Below are 14,200 nucleotides of genomic sequence, written 5' to 3' on the forward strand. Positions count from 1 at the left end.
TAACGATAAAATTTATGCCCAAGACAGAAAGATGTTGATATTGCTTATCTTTCAGCTTAATTTACGAGAATCTGAAAGATACTTCCATCCGGTGCACGGAGTGTTGGATCCGCGATGAGATGTGAAAATGTAATGAACTAACTAAACGTTAAATTAGCTACTTTTGGGCCAGGATTAACCAAATTAGCATGAAATCCTTACAATAATAAAAGCATTTACATCTGAATGTGATACAAGTATGGAATATACATATATACAGAAGGCATTGAAATCACCTCATCTTTAGCATGGTTCCCATCACAGACTTCAACCGAAAACAGAAGCAAAAAAAAATAATATCTGCCACTGTCGGCTTGCAATGTGCCGAATTGACATTTGTTTGTTGTTGTTGTTGTTGTTGTTGTTACTTTTATTGTTGCCAACTACATAAATACATACACATAAAGCACATATAAACAGACAACATATACATAGGAAAAAAGAAACAAAAACCAGAGTGGCTAACATCGACCGCATAAAAGTTTGAATACCCTTGCAACTTATTTTGGTAACTCTTTCCTTACCCATAGCCTCAGTGGAAAAACCAACGACTAATGATGGCGAAAGAATGGCCTACAGGAAATAACGAAGATATTGATCAAAGTCACTGTTTTCCACCGATCGTTTCTATGAGAGCTATATGATATAGTCACCCGATCTTGATCAAATTCGGAACAGTCATTAACAGATATATTAAACTAACAAATGTTTAATTTGAAAGCAATCGCGTCAAAAGTAACGAGGTTATTGACAAAAGTCACTGTTTTCGAAGGATCGTTCCTCTGGGACCTATATAAAATAGTCACCCGATACTAAATTTCACGACAATAGCTTATAAAATAACGACGGAAGGACGGACATACGGACGGTTATGGCTTTTTAAACTCGTCTCGTCATGCTGATCAAGAATATATATACTTTATATGGTGGGAAATGCTTCCTTCTATGCGTTGCACACTCCTGACCAAAATTAATGTACCCTTTTTGTAAGGGTATAAAAAATAAAGACATATACATACATACATACATGCATACATACAAATGAAAATACATACAAAAGCCTGGCTTGTGCAATGAACCGTGTATATTCAAATGCGGATGGTCACAACGCTGCTGCTTTCTTTGTGTCTTGGGTTTTTAATCAAAAAAAAATATATATATGTATTTGTATAGTGGACAACATATGCACCGATTTTGAAATACCCTAAATATGCTAAATAAACGACATAAGCGAATGATCTATAAGCCACATGTCTAGATTGATACATCTATTTTTGGGGTTTAATATAGTCATTTACCTTCTCCCTTGGACTAGAGAGTATATAACAAAGTTGACAGAAAAATATCAACAACTAAAATGGGACAAAAACAAAAGCACAAGAGAACCCAACAAAAAAAATAAAAAACAAAAAACACCGAAAACGAGACGAGCACACAAAAATAGCGACAAATCAACCGAAATAATAAAAGAAGCGAAAGAACGCGACAAATCGATGCGAAATCAAAGCAATAAATTAAGTTTGATTTTCGCTACGCCAGCCGATTTTTGAATTTGTCTGGCCGCCCAGCAACGCTTTGAACCGCAAAGAACCCAAACACGAGTCCAAGCCCCGAGATTCTCTAGCATCAGACGGCACAGACGGGGAGGAAAGGAAAGTATGCAAAGGCACCACAACACAACCCCAAGAAAAGGGCTAGACATTTTTACCTGTTTATCAATTTTTTTACACGGATATGGCTCTGGCGGCGGTCCTTTGTAGTAGTGCCTCAGCATGGTCTCACCATCCACATCATCCGGATGTATGACCTTGTCCTTTGGCAATAATTTCGATGGCAGGAAACTTGCATGCACTGACTCCGCCGCACTCTCTCCTCGACCAGGATCAACACTGTCATCCAAATCCACATCATCATGGACGTCATCTTCGTCGTCGTCGTCGTCCGTTTGTGGATCGGGTGTGTGGCAGATTGTTGTGCTGGCTGTATGATTGCTGCGGGCCGAGGCAATCGAACGTAGTGTTCCACTGCCGCAACTATTCGTTTTGGCATGACTATGCCTAATCAATGAGCTATTGATATCATTATTGGCGGTATGTGGAGTATATAGTTCTTCAGACATGACTGTCTGATGAATAGGCGTTATAACTGAGCTGGATCTCATTTATATATATATATATATAGTTGTTACAGGTACGTGCAAAAATTTACGCAAACTTTACTAAACTGTTGCAGGTCCGTTCCATCAACTTATCGTTTGTATTATGTTTTCTCTTCGGTTGTTTCTTTTCTTTTTTTTTTCTTCTTATTTTCTCTTCGGTTTTCTGTTGGTTTTGTGCTTTATTTTGTTTTTGGCTTTTTTGCTTATTTAGTTAATTAAAATGCGGCATGCGCCCTCGTAATCCCGCCTCAGCCAACATTAGCCCAAAATATGTATATATATATATGTATACGTAGAGGTTATATCTAAGCAGATAGTAGCTGTTGCTGTGTAGCTTTTTTTTTTAAGTTAACAGTTAAGATTATAAAATCACATTTATCTTTATGTTTGTCGTCTGTTCACTATGCTTCAGTTCGAAACTCTTAAGAATCTTCAATGTAAAGTCCAATTCGAAATGTTTTTGAATTAAAAACTGATGCTGCATTTTGCAGATTTTCAAATTATCGGATTTTCTATAAATTAATTAGCGGAACACAATTAGATTATGCCGTAATTCTTAGGATCGGCTAAGGGGCCGATTCTCTAAGTTTGGCATAATTTTGACATTTTTTTTAATGAATAAAAAAGCAACGGACGAAAAAATAAGTAATATCAACGATGTGTGGAAAGAAACGAAAATGACTCGGTCCGCGCGTTTCGTTTCGGTCGAGTTCCCACTTGTTACTGATCGTGCGACAAACCGATCGTTAATCAGAAGCCACAGCAGACCCAGCAGACCCAATGCCTAAAAGCTTAAAGCAACGAAAACACACAGCATCCAAGATCCAAGAGATGAAAGTTTTTTTCTCTGCAAAAGAGCATGGACAACATAAGTATTTGGTCATGGAGGCCATGACTTGATATTAATTGCCAAACGATCCTCCAGGACGGTAGCTTAAAAGCTTACACAACAAAACTTCTGAGAGAGAGTTTAGCTCAGTTTTGTTCTCACCTCTACACACACACACGCTCAGTATGCCAGTGCTGGCATAATGTCTGAAGCAAGAAGAGCTAGCTAAAGATAGCTAAATCCAAAGCAACATAAACTATTTTATACTATTTTATCCATACTGAATATTGGAAATATTGAATACCAAATGGCTCTCATTTCATATATTTTTCTTGTTTCACCAACTTTTATAATAATATTTTACTACATTTGGCATAATAATAAAATAATTACAAACCAATTAGCAAAAAATTTAAAAATTTGGAAAAACAGTTGTACTACACTCTATAGCATACATTTGGGGGCGTATTTTACAATAACAGATCCACTGGTTTTAAAAATCTGGACATGCGTTGGAATTGGAAATCAGACTACCCGAAATAGTCTCAAAAACATCTCAAAAATCATTGTTAAAAACAAATACATGGTGAATTATAAAATAAAACTAAAAATAAGATAAAAAAAATCTTCTTCTCTAAAGATTGAATTTCCGCAAACTTCTAGATTCAAACTTTTACCCGCAATGACATTTCAAATAAGTCAGATCTGTCTAATCAAAAAAAAAAAAGCTAAATGTTTGCTTTGTAGCGAACACACTCTCAGAGAAAGAAAGAGAGAGAGAGAGGGAGATTCGGATTAGCGTGCTTGAAGCATTAAAAAACCAGTTAACCTGGCCGTTGACCATAATGAAGTTTGTATACCCTTTAAAAAAACTACCAAGCGTCATAACCAATCGATCATTAGGCCATTTTTAATAAATTTCAATTTAAATTTCTAAAATTAAGTACCTGATTTAACCTCCCACTGGATCTTTACACTGTACTACATGAAAACGAGCCTAGTTCAAGTTGAAGTTATACTTTCAACTAAATCAGTTAACTTCGGTTGTATAAGTGTATAAAAAAAGAGAGCCACTCTTGACCACTATGGTCAGCAAAAGTCTCTCTCTTAAGTCGCATTCTCTTTTATTAGCATTACTCAAAGTTCCATCACCTCTTTATCACTTTCGATTTCAATTCCATTTGAAATTTTCATGCAAAATTTTGATCTTGTGATCAGTTTTTTAGCATTTCACAGTGCTGTTTCTAAGTAACTTAATCTAGAAATATTTTTTATTTTTACAACGAATTTGACTAATCGGACATTACTGTAATCCTTTAGTGTGTAGTTCCTATGGTACAAAATATCGATATTCTGATTCAGAATTAGGGTTTTTGCCATAACCATAATGCTGACTTATTTATAAAGAACATAATCAAGCAATATTCTGAATAACGTCACAGGCCCCAAAAATAGTTTAACATCATCTGTGGCTCATTCTTTGCTATCAGAAATAAAATGGAACAGCATTGAGGGATCTTTTCCATAGAAATTTTGTTCATTTTTCTATGGCAAAAATTACCATATGTAGCAATTGACCTTATTGTATATTAAATATTTTCTTTAATTAAAGACAACAACACTAAGAATTAATCAATTAAAAGAGAGAACGCTCGTTTGCCACATTAAAATATAGTTAAAAATTAAAAATCCATTTTAGCAAACTTTTTTGCTGCAGCAGCAATAATACACACACACACACACACACATATAGATCAACACATACAGCAAAAAGAAAAATGAATTCCAAAACAATATTTATATAAATTTATATACCTAAAATCATACATATTTATGGATAGGTTAATATCTGAACAATGATCCTCAAATGAAAAAGTTGATGCAGGGCAACGAAATCAACAGAAGCGTGTAAGATTTTGTGGCAAGAGAGGAGGGAAGGGACGTACTGCATGGGGCAACATGTAACGCATGTTTTGTAATTATTAACAACAAAAAACTTGAATAGAAACCAACAGAATTAAACTCAATGGAAAAAATTATTTACAGAGGCTGGTCGAAATACCAAAATGTTACAAAACCAACATTAAATTTGATGAAGTAAGCAAATCAACCAAAAATTTTGTATACTTTAAACAAAAAAAAAAAGTGAAATTTTATCATCCAAATTCGTTAATCATATCTTAGGTAAAAAGTTTCAGTGGCTAACTAGAGTCAAAACCTTATACCTCATTCAAGAGAGATATTCTCTATTAGAGAAAAATAAGATTAGTTTTTGGCTGCTGATAAGATAATATGACTTTCTAACATGCGATATACTACATAGTCAGTAACTAAAGAAATCTAAACAGCATAAATAATTTTATCGCTAAAATGACTTTAGTTTAGCATCATGATGTTTTAATTCTGTGAATTTGCAAACCATGAAAAGAAAATATTCTGCAGAAATTTCTAAATTTAAAAATTGGACAGAGAGGGCGCCCTATTGAAGGGCATTCAAGTGTCTGACATATGTAAAGTCATGTAATGCAATGCAATGTAATGTATGTTTATTTTAGTAGTGAATAAACAATCATTGTGACTGAATAAGCTACTCCTACAGAAAGATATTGCCGTTTCTGTGTTACTCCCAGATGTTAATGATCAAACACACTCGAGACGAGACGAGACGAGACGGAACTATAAGAGGTGCGGCTGAGGCCAAGACTGTGACCACAAGCCGCAATGTATCTGTTTATCTATGTGTATCCCCTTATCTATCTATCTATCTATCTATCTATGTATATACATCTGTTGCCATTCTCTATATGTATGTATAGTCGGTCCATTGTATCATCTCAATAATTAACGCATTTAGACCATTAGACGGCAGACCAGCACGCGCAGCTATAAACTTTTGTTTAGCATTAAAATGCCAAAATAGAATCCGATATGTGGAAGCAAGACAAGACAAGACAAGGGATGTTGCCACATACTCCCTAGATCAAAAAATCCCAGATCCCAGATCTCTCTTTTACTTTTTTTTGGTTCTTTTCTACCATATCGAAACAATCAAAATCTTGAATATATATGCAACTTTGCTGCTGGCATTCCGGCCCCCAAAAAACAAAATCAACTTAAAGATCAGACATAGACAGAATATCTGAGGGGTGAGGGGATCCAGTCAGACTGTCTGCCCCGTCTGTCTCCTCGTGCGTGTGTCCAACACGCGCTGCCCTCTTAGTCATTAGCGTGTTGGCGATAGTTTGCAGCAGCGTTTTCATTAAATTGTTGTTGTTTTTTCCTCGCCCGCACACTTGATTGATAAATATTGATCCTGATTGAATGATGGAAAGCTTGCGAAAAACTTAAAATAGCCATTCAAAGGCCAACGCCATCGAAATAATAAAGAGCTCAGGTTTTTAAGTTGCTCGGACAGCTGCTCCTCAATCAAATCGAATTAAATATCTGGGCTAACTAAACAGAAACCCTTTTTTTTTTTTTGTATTGTATTGTATGTGCCGCTCCTCTCGATTCGGTTTTTGTCGGCTTGTGATGTCTAAATTCTTCAAAAATCAAACTCAATTACGTTTGCTGTCAATCAGCATCGGCATCCCAAGAGACATGCGTAAGAGGAAGGCATTTCTACTACATACATACATATCTCCCAAAGATACATTTCACTTAAGTGTATGGCATATATCATCCATAAAACTAGCGGATCGAATACTATCTCATGTATAGTCTGCGAGCAGCAGATGGCGATTGCGATGCTGATGCTGATGCCGATTGGATTGGGTAAATGGGTATAGATGAGGACGTGCGTTGACCCGGTTCAGGGCCAACGCCAACACCCACACATTGGGCAAATATAAACTAATAGATGTTATACATATATAGATAGATAGATTTATATATATATATATATGTAGATATGTTGATAATTATATAAAATATACATAAAATGCCAGCCAGTCAGACTAACCAAATTGTACTCACTGGGTTTTTGCAAAAAAAAACGACAAGCCAAAAAAAAAATAAGTGAAATTTATGAGCATCATATGGAAATTAAAAGAAAATCTACACTCTAAAAGACACCATAGGAAATATATTACGGGTTGGCCCAGTTTTTATGAAATATGTTTCAACCAGTCACTATTAAAAAACCCAGAAACAAGTTACTCAGTTCCGCTCAAGAATCAAGAATAAAGTATTGGAATTTCCTATGAATACAAACAATTTTTAAAGCGAAACCAGAAAAGTATACCAAAGGTTATAAATCTGTTGAAAACATTCGACACATTTGCCTCATATTGCATACTTTAGGGAGAAAAGTTCACCTCATTTGAAATCCCTTGAGCTGCCTATGAAATTAAGCATAATAGTTTAGTTTTAACATTAATTTTTATGTTCAAAATTTTTTGAGCAGTGTAATTAAAAAAAGAAAAAAAAGTAAATTGAAACTATATCATAAAAGATGAGTGCCCGCTGAAAGGAAAGATCATTAAAAATCAACTAAAATTCATGTATAAGTGTATATAGAAAGGCCTCAAGGTTTGACTATCTCTTTGAACTCAACTGAAGAAAGATATAAGACAAACTATCTCAATCAATATGTAGATAGATATCAAACGATGCCTCAAAAACAAAAAAAAAAAAGAAGAAAAGATTATGAACTTAAGCATTTATGGATTCAAGTTCTTGGTTCTTTCAATTGAAAAATATGTTGGAAATTCTTAAATTATTCAATGAATAAGAATCGAGGCTTTAATTTGATATGGTGTGGCCTCACAGAGAGAGAGAGAGAGGAGAGAAAGAGAGACAGCAACAAAACAAAACAAAAAAAGAGGAGAAGAAAAGAATGAAAGAATGAAATTTATATTTCTTTCTGAATAATTCGTTTTGTCCATTGATTCCGAAAACGTAATTGAATGCAGACAACAATTTACAAATACAAATACATTATATTAGAAAACGAAGGCAGACAAATTAGCATAATGCCTCAACATGAGCCCAAATTATGTCGATTTCGCACTACGTCAGCAGCAAGAGAGCTCATCGAGTCGACAACCTATCCAATTGCAATTGCAATTTGCAATCGCAATTGCGGCTTATACTCTCATATGGCCCTAAGCCGTATGCTTTAATACTGTTCTGCATTTTGGAAAATTGCAAATGCTAATGGGCTTATTCCATAGAACTGAACCACCACACACTCGATCAGCACTCGATTGCAACACTAGCAACTTCACCATTTGCCGACTGGAGCGTCAATTGATCCTCGACGGTGATAGAGGCAGCTGTGCCGTCTTGAGTCACTGCAGCTGCCATTACAAGCCGATCTAGTCGATGTCGTGGATGTCTTGGATGTCTTGGCTCATTTGCCTAGCTTGGGTTAAAGAAACAGGCGTTAAGTTTACACCTCCGGCTGGCTGCATACACAAATCAATGAATGTTGCCTTGAACTATTGACATTATATTGAATTCGCATTTTAATTACGCTTTGATATATTGAACAGCTTTTGGCCAACTTGTTGCAGCTCTATTGTGTTGCATAATGTGTTGCCGGGAGCCACTATAAATATATTGGGTATCTAGTGGCTGGTGGCCAGTGTCAGTCGTTGGTGGGTCAGAAGTGTGACTGTGACTTCCTCGTTACGGTAGCGCCAGTTCAATTGTCATTATGATTTATCAACAACCAGACACTGGGGCCATAAATTACTTAATAGGCATTAAACAAAATTAATTACACTATTGCCTAAGAATCCGCAAGAAACCTCCACCGCCCAGACACAGTCTCCTCTCTTGATCACTTCGAGATGACTTTAGCCCATGGTAATTGACCTTTTTTTTTTGTATAAGAGATGGAAACAACTAAACGAAATGAATTATTATCTTGTTAATTGTCACGTACAAATTTATTAAGTGATTGTGGATAAATATGGCCAACATATGCAGGACAGAACCACAATAGAAACGGGCCACACCAAGACCAGACACCAGAGCCATGTTGGGTAGAGTAAGTAACTCGGTGGCTATGAATTTACATGACCATCGTTTGGGTTTCTGCCACCCAAGAAAACGATGTCTACAAACTATTAAGAAATTCCATCAATTGCACGAAGGCAGTTTGCTTATGGAGTTAGCTTAATCTATACACTGGAAGAAATCACGATTAATTATACATTTATTAAAATCCTATAAGAACAGTGTAAGGCTGTGGCTACTGACTAGGACCTTTTTTCCGTTTCGATTAGGTCAAATATTATGTGAACTAATCGTCTTTTGTAAGATTCAGTTGGAGGCAGACAATAAGCCGGGTTTGTTTAAAAAAGTAACGTATTTATTATTATTAAATATGGGCTTGTATTAATTAAACAATTAAAATATTAGCTTTTCCCTTTTAAATGCAAACTTTAAGGTTATATTCTAATGTTAAGATATTAATTTTTTCATTTTCACAGATTTGCAAAGATTTTTCTTTCGAATTTTTCACAGATTTGCACAAGATTTTTGTTGAGAATTTTCAAGACTTGTTTTTTTTTTTGGACTCCATTTTTTTAGGTTTGGTTTCGGCCAATTTATAACCGTTTTTTTTTTTTTGACTATATAGCAATTAAATTTGAAATATGTATGTTTTAAAATGATATTAGACACAAACTTTAAGCTGTATTCAAAAATACGAATGTTTTTAAAGTTATATTAGGAACTTATTTTCTAAAATCTCTTTAAATTTGGTAAAGTTACGGGTTTTTGTGTATTTTTCAGAATTTTTTAAACTTAATTTTTCCTCATGAATAATAAATCAACTTTTTAGTAAAGAAAAATCGCTGTAAATCTTTGCTAATCCTGCTATATAGATAATCCGACGCTAATTCCAACTTTTTTTAAGCTACACAGAAAGAACTTTTGACAATTTTAAGATTATTAGCTTTAACTATTATAATTAATACAGGAATAATGTAAAGATACTGATTTTATGGGTAGGATTACAAAGTAATTACTTCTAAATACATTACTTTCCTTTCAAACTTTTATTATTATTAGAATTATTTTGTATATGGAATACAAAAACGTTTTCTGAGTGTAAGAGCCAAAACCATATGCATACTAAAGACAATGCATGGTCAGAGATATAATTAATTTGATTTATTGTTTAGAATTTGCTTAGTTCATTAAATCGGTAAATAAAAAGTGCTGCATGAAATTAACATAATTCTTAAAAGGCGGACGCTATTTATAATTGTATTGACAGGAATGTTTATACCTGTCCAAGTGCATTGTAATATTTAGCCATGGGAACAAAAACCTACTTTAAATCAAAATTGAATATACTCGTATATTGGCAACACGTAAATGAAATTTGTCAATAAACAATGGCTCAATGAAGACATAATTTTGCTCCGAACGTGGTTTATTTCCATCATCACTTCTAAAGAAAAGTAAGACCTGAAAATATAGAATAAAGATTTAAAAATTTTATTTGCCACTATTTTGGTTTTCCAACCCTGAAAAGTTTTTCATGTGACAGTTCAAGTCGTTGGAAAATAGAAAAAATTCACCCCATCAACTATGAGAAGGGCAACAAATGCCAGTTACCTGGACAACGATTATGATACCAACACACCGAGGGAAAAACAGAAGCGAAAAAAAGCCGAAATGAAGCAGAAGAAGAAAGTGGATAGTGAATCCTTAAATATGGATACAAAAACGACTGCCAGTTATTTTAGCCTTTGCATAACGGGACAAATAGTATCTGCCACATTTCCCTTGGGCCCGGATAAGGAATATGTCTTCTGCCGCTATGAATTACTTGCCGGACCGGATTGGCAATTGGCTTCGGGTCCCCAACATGGTCTCACACAGTTGGCCACAAATAAACAAAGGCATTTCAATGATCCAATTGTATTCAATATGCCCATTGAGGTGACATATAAGAGCACCAGTCCATTTGGTTGTAAGTAAAGAAAAGTTTAACTAAGAAAGAGAAAGTTTCTAATGATTTTCCAGGGCCCCAGATCCTGGTGAGCGTCTTTGGACGCAGCGGTCTAGGTCGTGAAACATTATTAGGCTATGCACATATACATCTTCCCGTTTTTGGCAGTCATCGTCCAGCCGAAGTGCCACCAACACAAATTGCACCCATTCTAATGCCCAAATTGCCGAGCATGCTTGCAGATTTAACCAGTTGGATTTTGCGCCGTGAACCAGAACTGAAAGATCCCAAAGTCTTGTTAGATAATCTCAAGTGCAAGGGTAAGACTTACGATGGACGCTTATTCAATGTGGATCTATATGTAATTGTTGGTTGATTCTTGCAGGCCTATCCATGGAATCTTACGGCAGCTTAGAGTTCCAAATGCATACTGTGATGCGAGGAGCCCGTAAACTTGGTTACCACTGGCATGTCTGAGATGTTGTGTTAATAAAACGTGGAATTGTTGAAGCGGCAAAGCGTTTGTCTTAATCTAATTGGTCAGCACTGCGTTGGGGGAGGAAGGGGAGGGGGGGTTGGGTGGGTAATGTTTCCTCAAACTTGACCTTGCATTGCCTTGGCCTGGCGCAAGACAAGTAACTGGTAATCCGACACAACAAATTTACGGCAATCGAAATCCAAGTGCATCCTAATTGGATTAGAGGGCAATTAGACTAAGACAGGCTAGACTCAAGTGTGTGCCACTTGAGGAAGGTATAAAAAGCTCCAAGCAAATGGCCATCGGAGGGCATTCGCGTCCTATACACGCTATGGACAGGGAATAGTTGCCAGTGATTGATTAGAGAGACAGAGACCCAATCCGAGCACCAACGAAACCACCACCGAATAGAAACGTCATCATCATGATCAGTCTGAATCCACCAACCTATGCGCATTTGCGCGATGGCAGCAATCTCAGCCTGGCGGAAAGTGTGCCCGCCGAAATAATGCATATGGTCGATCCGTACTGGTATCAGTGGCCACCACTCGAGCCCATGTGGTTTGGCATTATTGGCTTTGTGATCTCAATACTGGGAACTATGTCTTTGACGGGCAACTTCATTGTGATGTACATCTTTACCTCGTCCAAGTCATTGCGTACACCATCGAATATGTTTGTGGTTAATCTGGCTTTCTCCGATTTCATGATGATGTTCACCATGTTCCCGCCGGTGGTACTAAACGGTTTCTACGGCACCTGGATTATGGGTCCATTCCTGTGCGAGTTATATGGAATGTTTGGCTCACTCTTTGGCTGCGTATCCATATGGTCAATGACTCTGATTGCCTACGATCGGTACTGTGTCATTGTGAAGGGAATGGCCCGGAAACCTTTGACGGTAACGGCGGCAGTGTTGCGTCTCCTGGTCGTTTGGATAATTTGCGGAACTTGGGCTCTGTTGCCACTCTTTGGATGGAATCGTTATGTTCCAGAGGGTAATATGACAGCCTGTGGCACTGATTACTTTGCCAAGGATTGGTGGAATCGATCCTACATCATTGTATACTCTTTCTGGGTATATCTAACGCCTCTGTTGACCATTATTTTCTCCTACTGGCACATCATGAAGGTAAGCAAATCTTAGGGAAACTAGGGAAGGAATGTTACAAGTTGTTTATTGATAGGCGGTGGCAGCTCACGAGAAGGCTATGCGGGAACAGGCCAAGAAGATGAATGTGGCATCGCTGCGCAACAGTGAGGCAGACAAGAGCAAGGCCATTGAGATTAAGTTGGCCAAAGTGGCTCTAACCACCATCTCATTGTGGTTCTTTGCATGGACACCCTATACCATTATCAATTATGCTGGAATCTTTGAGTCCATGCACTTGAGCCCATTGAGCACCATTTGTGGATCGGTCTTTGCCAAGGCCAATGCGGTATGCAATCCCATTGTCTATGGCCTGAGGTAAGAGAATGTGTCTATATACAAGAAGAGCAAATCTCATCCCACTGCATTATTACAATTCCAGCCATCCCAAGTATAAGCAAGTGCTTAAAGAGAAGATGCCCTGCCTGGCCTGTGGCAAGGATGAATTTGCCTCAGATTCACGGACTCAGGCCACCGCCGAAATCAGCGAATCGCAGGCTTAAATTTCAATAAAAAAAAATCAAAGACGACGACTGCAGCAGAAGAAGAAGGAAGACTTACAACAACAATTTTGCATAGAAAAAGATCCAAGAAAACGCCTCAAAAAAAAGTTAGCAATGTTTAAAAAATGTAAAAAAAATAATAATGAAAACTGCAACTGATAGAAAATCAGAACATATATACAGAGTTTTGAAATATTTTTCGTTTATGGTTACCAGAATGCTTCATCAAGCACATTGCCCCAAAAGACTAACTTTTGATTTTATTCGAAAAATTAACATTTCACACATTTTTGCAAACATTGTCATCAGAATCAGGATCGCGTTTGGAATGGGGGATTAGTTTGGGTTTAGCCATAGTAAGTTTGTAAGCCGAGATCTATGAGTGTGCCATTATTTCGCCTCTCTCGCAACTCCTGGGTAAATAGGGCTCGTCCTTGTAACAATATGAAGTCAATTAGCCGTCTATCTGAACTCTGGCGTAAAGCATCTGGATCAGTGCGCTTACGCAAATAATTAAAACAACATGTTCTAAGAGAAATTTCAATTAAAATAAGAAGATATTGGAATAAAGGGGTTTTGTTAGTTTCACTAACCGAAAATGTTTTGTGCCACAGGCACTGGCACACTCTTTGCCACAGGAATCGCATGGAATGGCACTGCAGTTGGTTATGCACATCAACCAGATGCCTAAAAATGGAAGACAAATAGCTCAATAACTTTTCAAATCTCAATCCAAGGCTTGATTTTTACTTACATATCAAGATGATATTGAAATGCGCCTGCCACTGTGCCATTTTGTACCTCTACTCGGTGGTTAAAGTTTATTTTAATTATTATCCCAGCTCATGGGAGCTTATTTTTGTGGTTGATTGGCTGGTCCTCCTAGCTCTGTGGCATCAGCAACTGAAAAGACTGACCATCTCTGTTGCTGGTCTTTTATATGACCAGGATAAACACTCACACACACACACCCACACACACACCATCAACCCGTAAATGTAATATTCAAAGTGCTCATCCAAGCAGTAAGTAAAGTAACCAAAGAGATTCATCCAAGTATGTGGACATGCACTGCATAATAAATAAACCCAAACGCACGCACAATTGCAGCTTGCGCAACAAGTTTATGTG

At 36.8% G+C, this 14,200-nt stretch overlaps 4 protein-coding genes across 4 annotated transcripts in view; 2 read left to right on the plus strand and 2 right to left on the minus strand.

Annotated features, from left to right (window-relative positions):
• Nucleotides 1-2,906, minus strand: part of LOC6646900 (A disintegrin and metalloproteinase with thrombospondin motifs 9) — a 42,660-nt gene extending 39,754 nt beyond the window's left edge. The window contains exon 1 of the mRNA XM_002069610.4: nucleotides 1,748-2,906. Within this exon, the coding sequence (XP_002069646.3) occupies nucleotides 1,748-2,200 (453 nt within the window). The 5' untranslated portion in view covers nucleotides 2,201-2,906. The remainder of the gene's footprint in view (nucleotides 1-1,747) is intronic.
• A 7,577-nt stretch (nucleotides 2,907-10,483) lies between these two features.
• LOC6646899 (B9 domain-containing protein 1) lies at nucleotides 10,484-11,456 on the plus strand. Its single transcript, XM_002069609.4, has 3 exons — nucleotides 10,484-10,959; nucleotides 11,013-11,258; nucleotides 11,324-11,456. Exons 1-3 carry the CDS (start codon nucleotides 10,575-10,577, stop codon nucleotides 11,413-11,415), a joined length of 723 nt encoding a protein of 240 aa, XP_002069645.3. The 5' UTR covers nucleotides 10,484-10,574; the 3' UTR covers nucleotides 11,416-11,456.
• A 269-nt stretch (nucleotides 11,457-11,725) lies between these two features.
• Nucleotides 11,726-13,245, plus strand: LOC6646898 (opsin Rh6). Its single transcript, XM_002069608.4, has 3 exons — nucleotides 11,726-12,548; nucleotides 12,604-12,884; nucleotides 12,949-13,245. The coding sequence occupies exons 1-3, from the start codon at nucleotides 11,841-11,843 to the stop codon at nucleotides 13,067-13,069; spliced, it is 1,110 nt and encodes a 369-aa protein (XP_002069644.1). The 5' UTR covers nucleotides 11,726-11,840; the 3' UTR covers nucleotides 13,070-13,245.
• Nucleotides 13,246-13,278: 33 nt separating this feature from the next.
• On the minus strand, nucleotides 13,279-13,960 carry LOC6647486 (trissin). The gene is made up of 3 exons (XM_002069607.4): nucleotides 13,824-13,960; nucleotides 13,663-13,756; nucleotides 13,279-13,597 (listed from the first exon to the last, which is right to left on the minus strand). The coding sequence occupies exons 1-3, from the start codon at nucleotides 13,861-13,863 to the stop codon at nucleotides 13,417-13,419; spliced, it is 315 nt and encodes a 104-aa protein (XP_002069643.1). The 5' UTR covers nucleotides 13,864-13,960; the 3' UTR covers nucleotides 13,279-13,416.
• Nucleotides 13,961-14,200: the final 240 nt, after the last annotated feature.

Source organism: Drosophila willistoni, chromosome 3R (genome assembly GCF_018902025.1).
Source record: "Drosophila willistoni isolate 14030-0811.24 chromosome 3R, UCI_dwil_1.1, whole genome shotgun sequence".
Lineage (NCBI taxonomy): Eukaryota > Metazoa > Arthropoda > Insecta > Diptera > Drosophilidae > Drosophila > Drosophila willistoni.

What these genes read in the sequence shown, in the direction of transcription:
- LOC6646899 (XM_002069609.4), top strand. Translation starts at nt 10,575, where the DNA reads ATGAGAAGGGCAACAAATGCCAGTTACCTGGACAACGATTATGATACC. An exon ending in GAGCACCAGTCCATTTGGTT is followed by an intron (nt 10,960 to 11,012) that starts GTAAGTAAAGAA and finishes ATGATTTTCCAG; the next exon opens with GGCCCCAGATCCTGGTGAGC. An exon ending in AGATAATCTCAAGTGCAAGG is followed by an intron (nt 11,259 to 11,323) that starts GTAAGACTTACG and finishes TGATTCTTGCAG; the next exon opens with GCCTATCCATGGAATCTTAC.
- LOC6646898 (XM_002069608.4), top strand. Translation starts at nt 11,841, where the DNA reads ATGATCAGTCTGAATCCACCAACCTATGCGCATTTGCGCGATGGCAGC. An exon ending in CCTACTGGCACATCATGAAG is followed by an intron (nt 12,549 to 12,603) that starts GTAAGCAAATCT and finishes GTTTATTGATAG; the next exon opens with GCGGTGGCAGCTCACGAGAA. An exon ending in CCCATTGTCTATGGCCTGAG is followed by an intron (nt 12,885 to 12,948) that starts GTAAGAGAATGT and finishes TTACAATTCCAG; the next exon opens with CCATCCCAAGTATAAGCAAG.
- LOC6647486 (XM_002069607.4), bottom strand. Translation starts at nt 13,863, where the DNA reads ATGGCACAGTGGCAGGCGCATTTCAATATCATCTTGATAT. An exon ending in TTTCAATATCATCTTGATAT is followed by an intron (nt 13,757 to 13,823) that starts GTAAGTAAAAAT and finishes TTCCATTTTTAG; the next exon opens with GCATCTGGTTGATGTGCATA. An exon ending in TGTGGCACAAAACATTTTCG is followed by an intron (nt 13,598 to 13,662) that starts GTTAGTGAAACT and finishes AATTTCTCTTAG; the next exon opens with AACATGTTGTTTTAATTATT.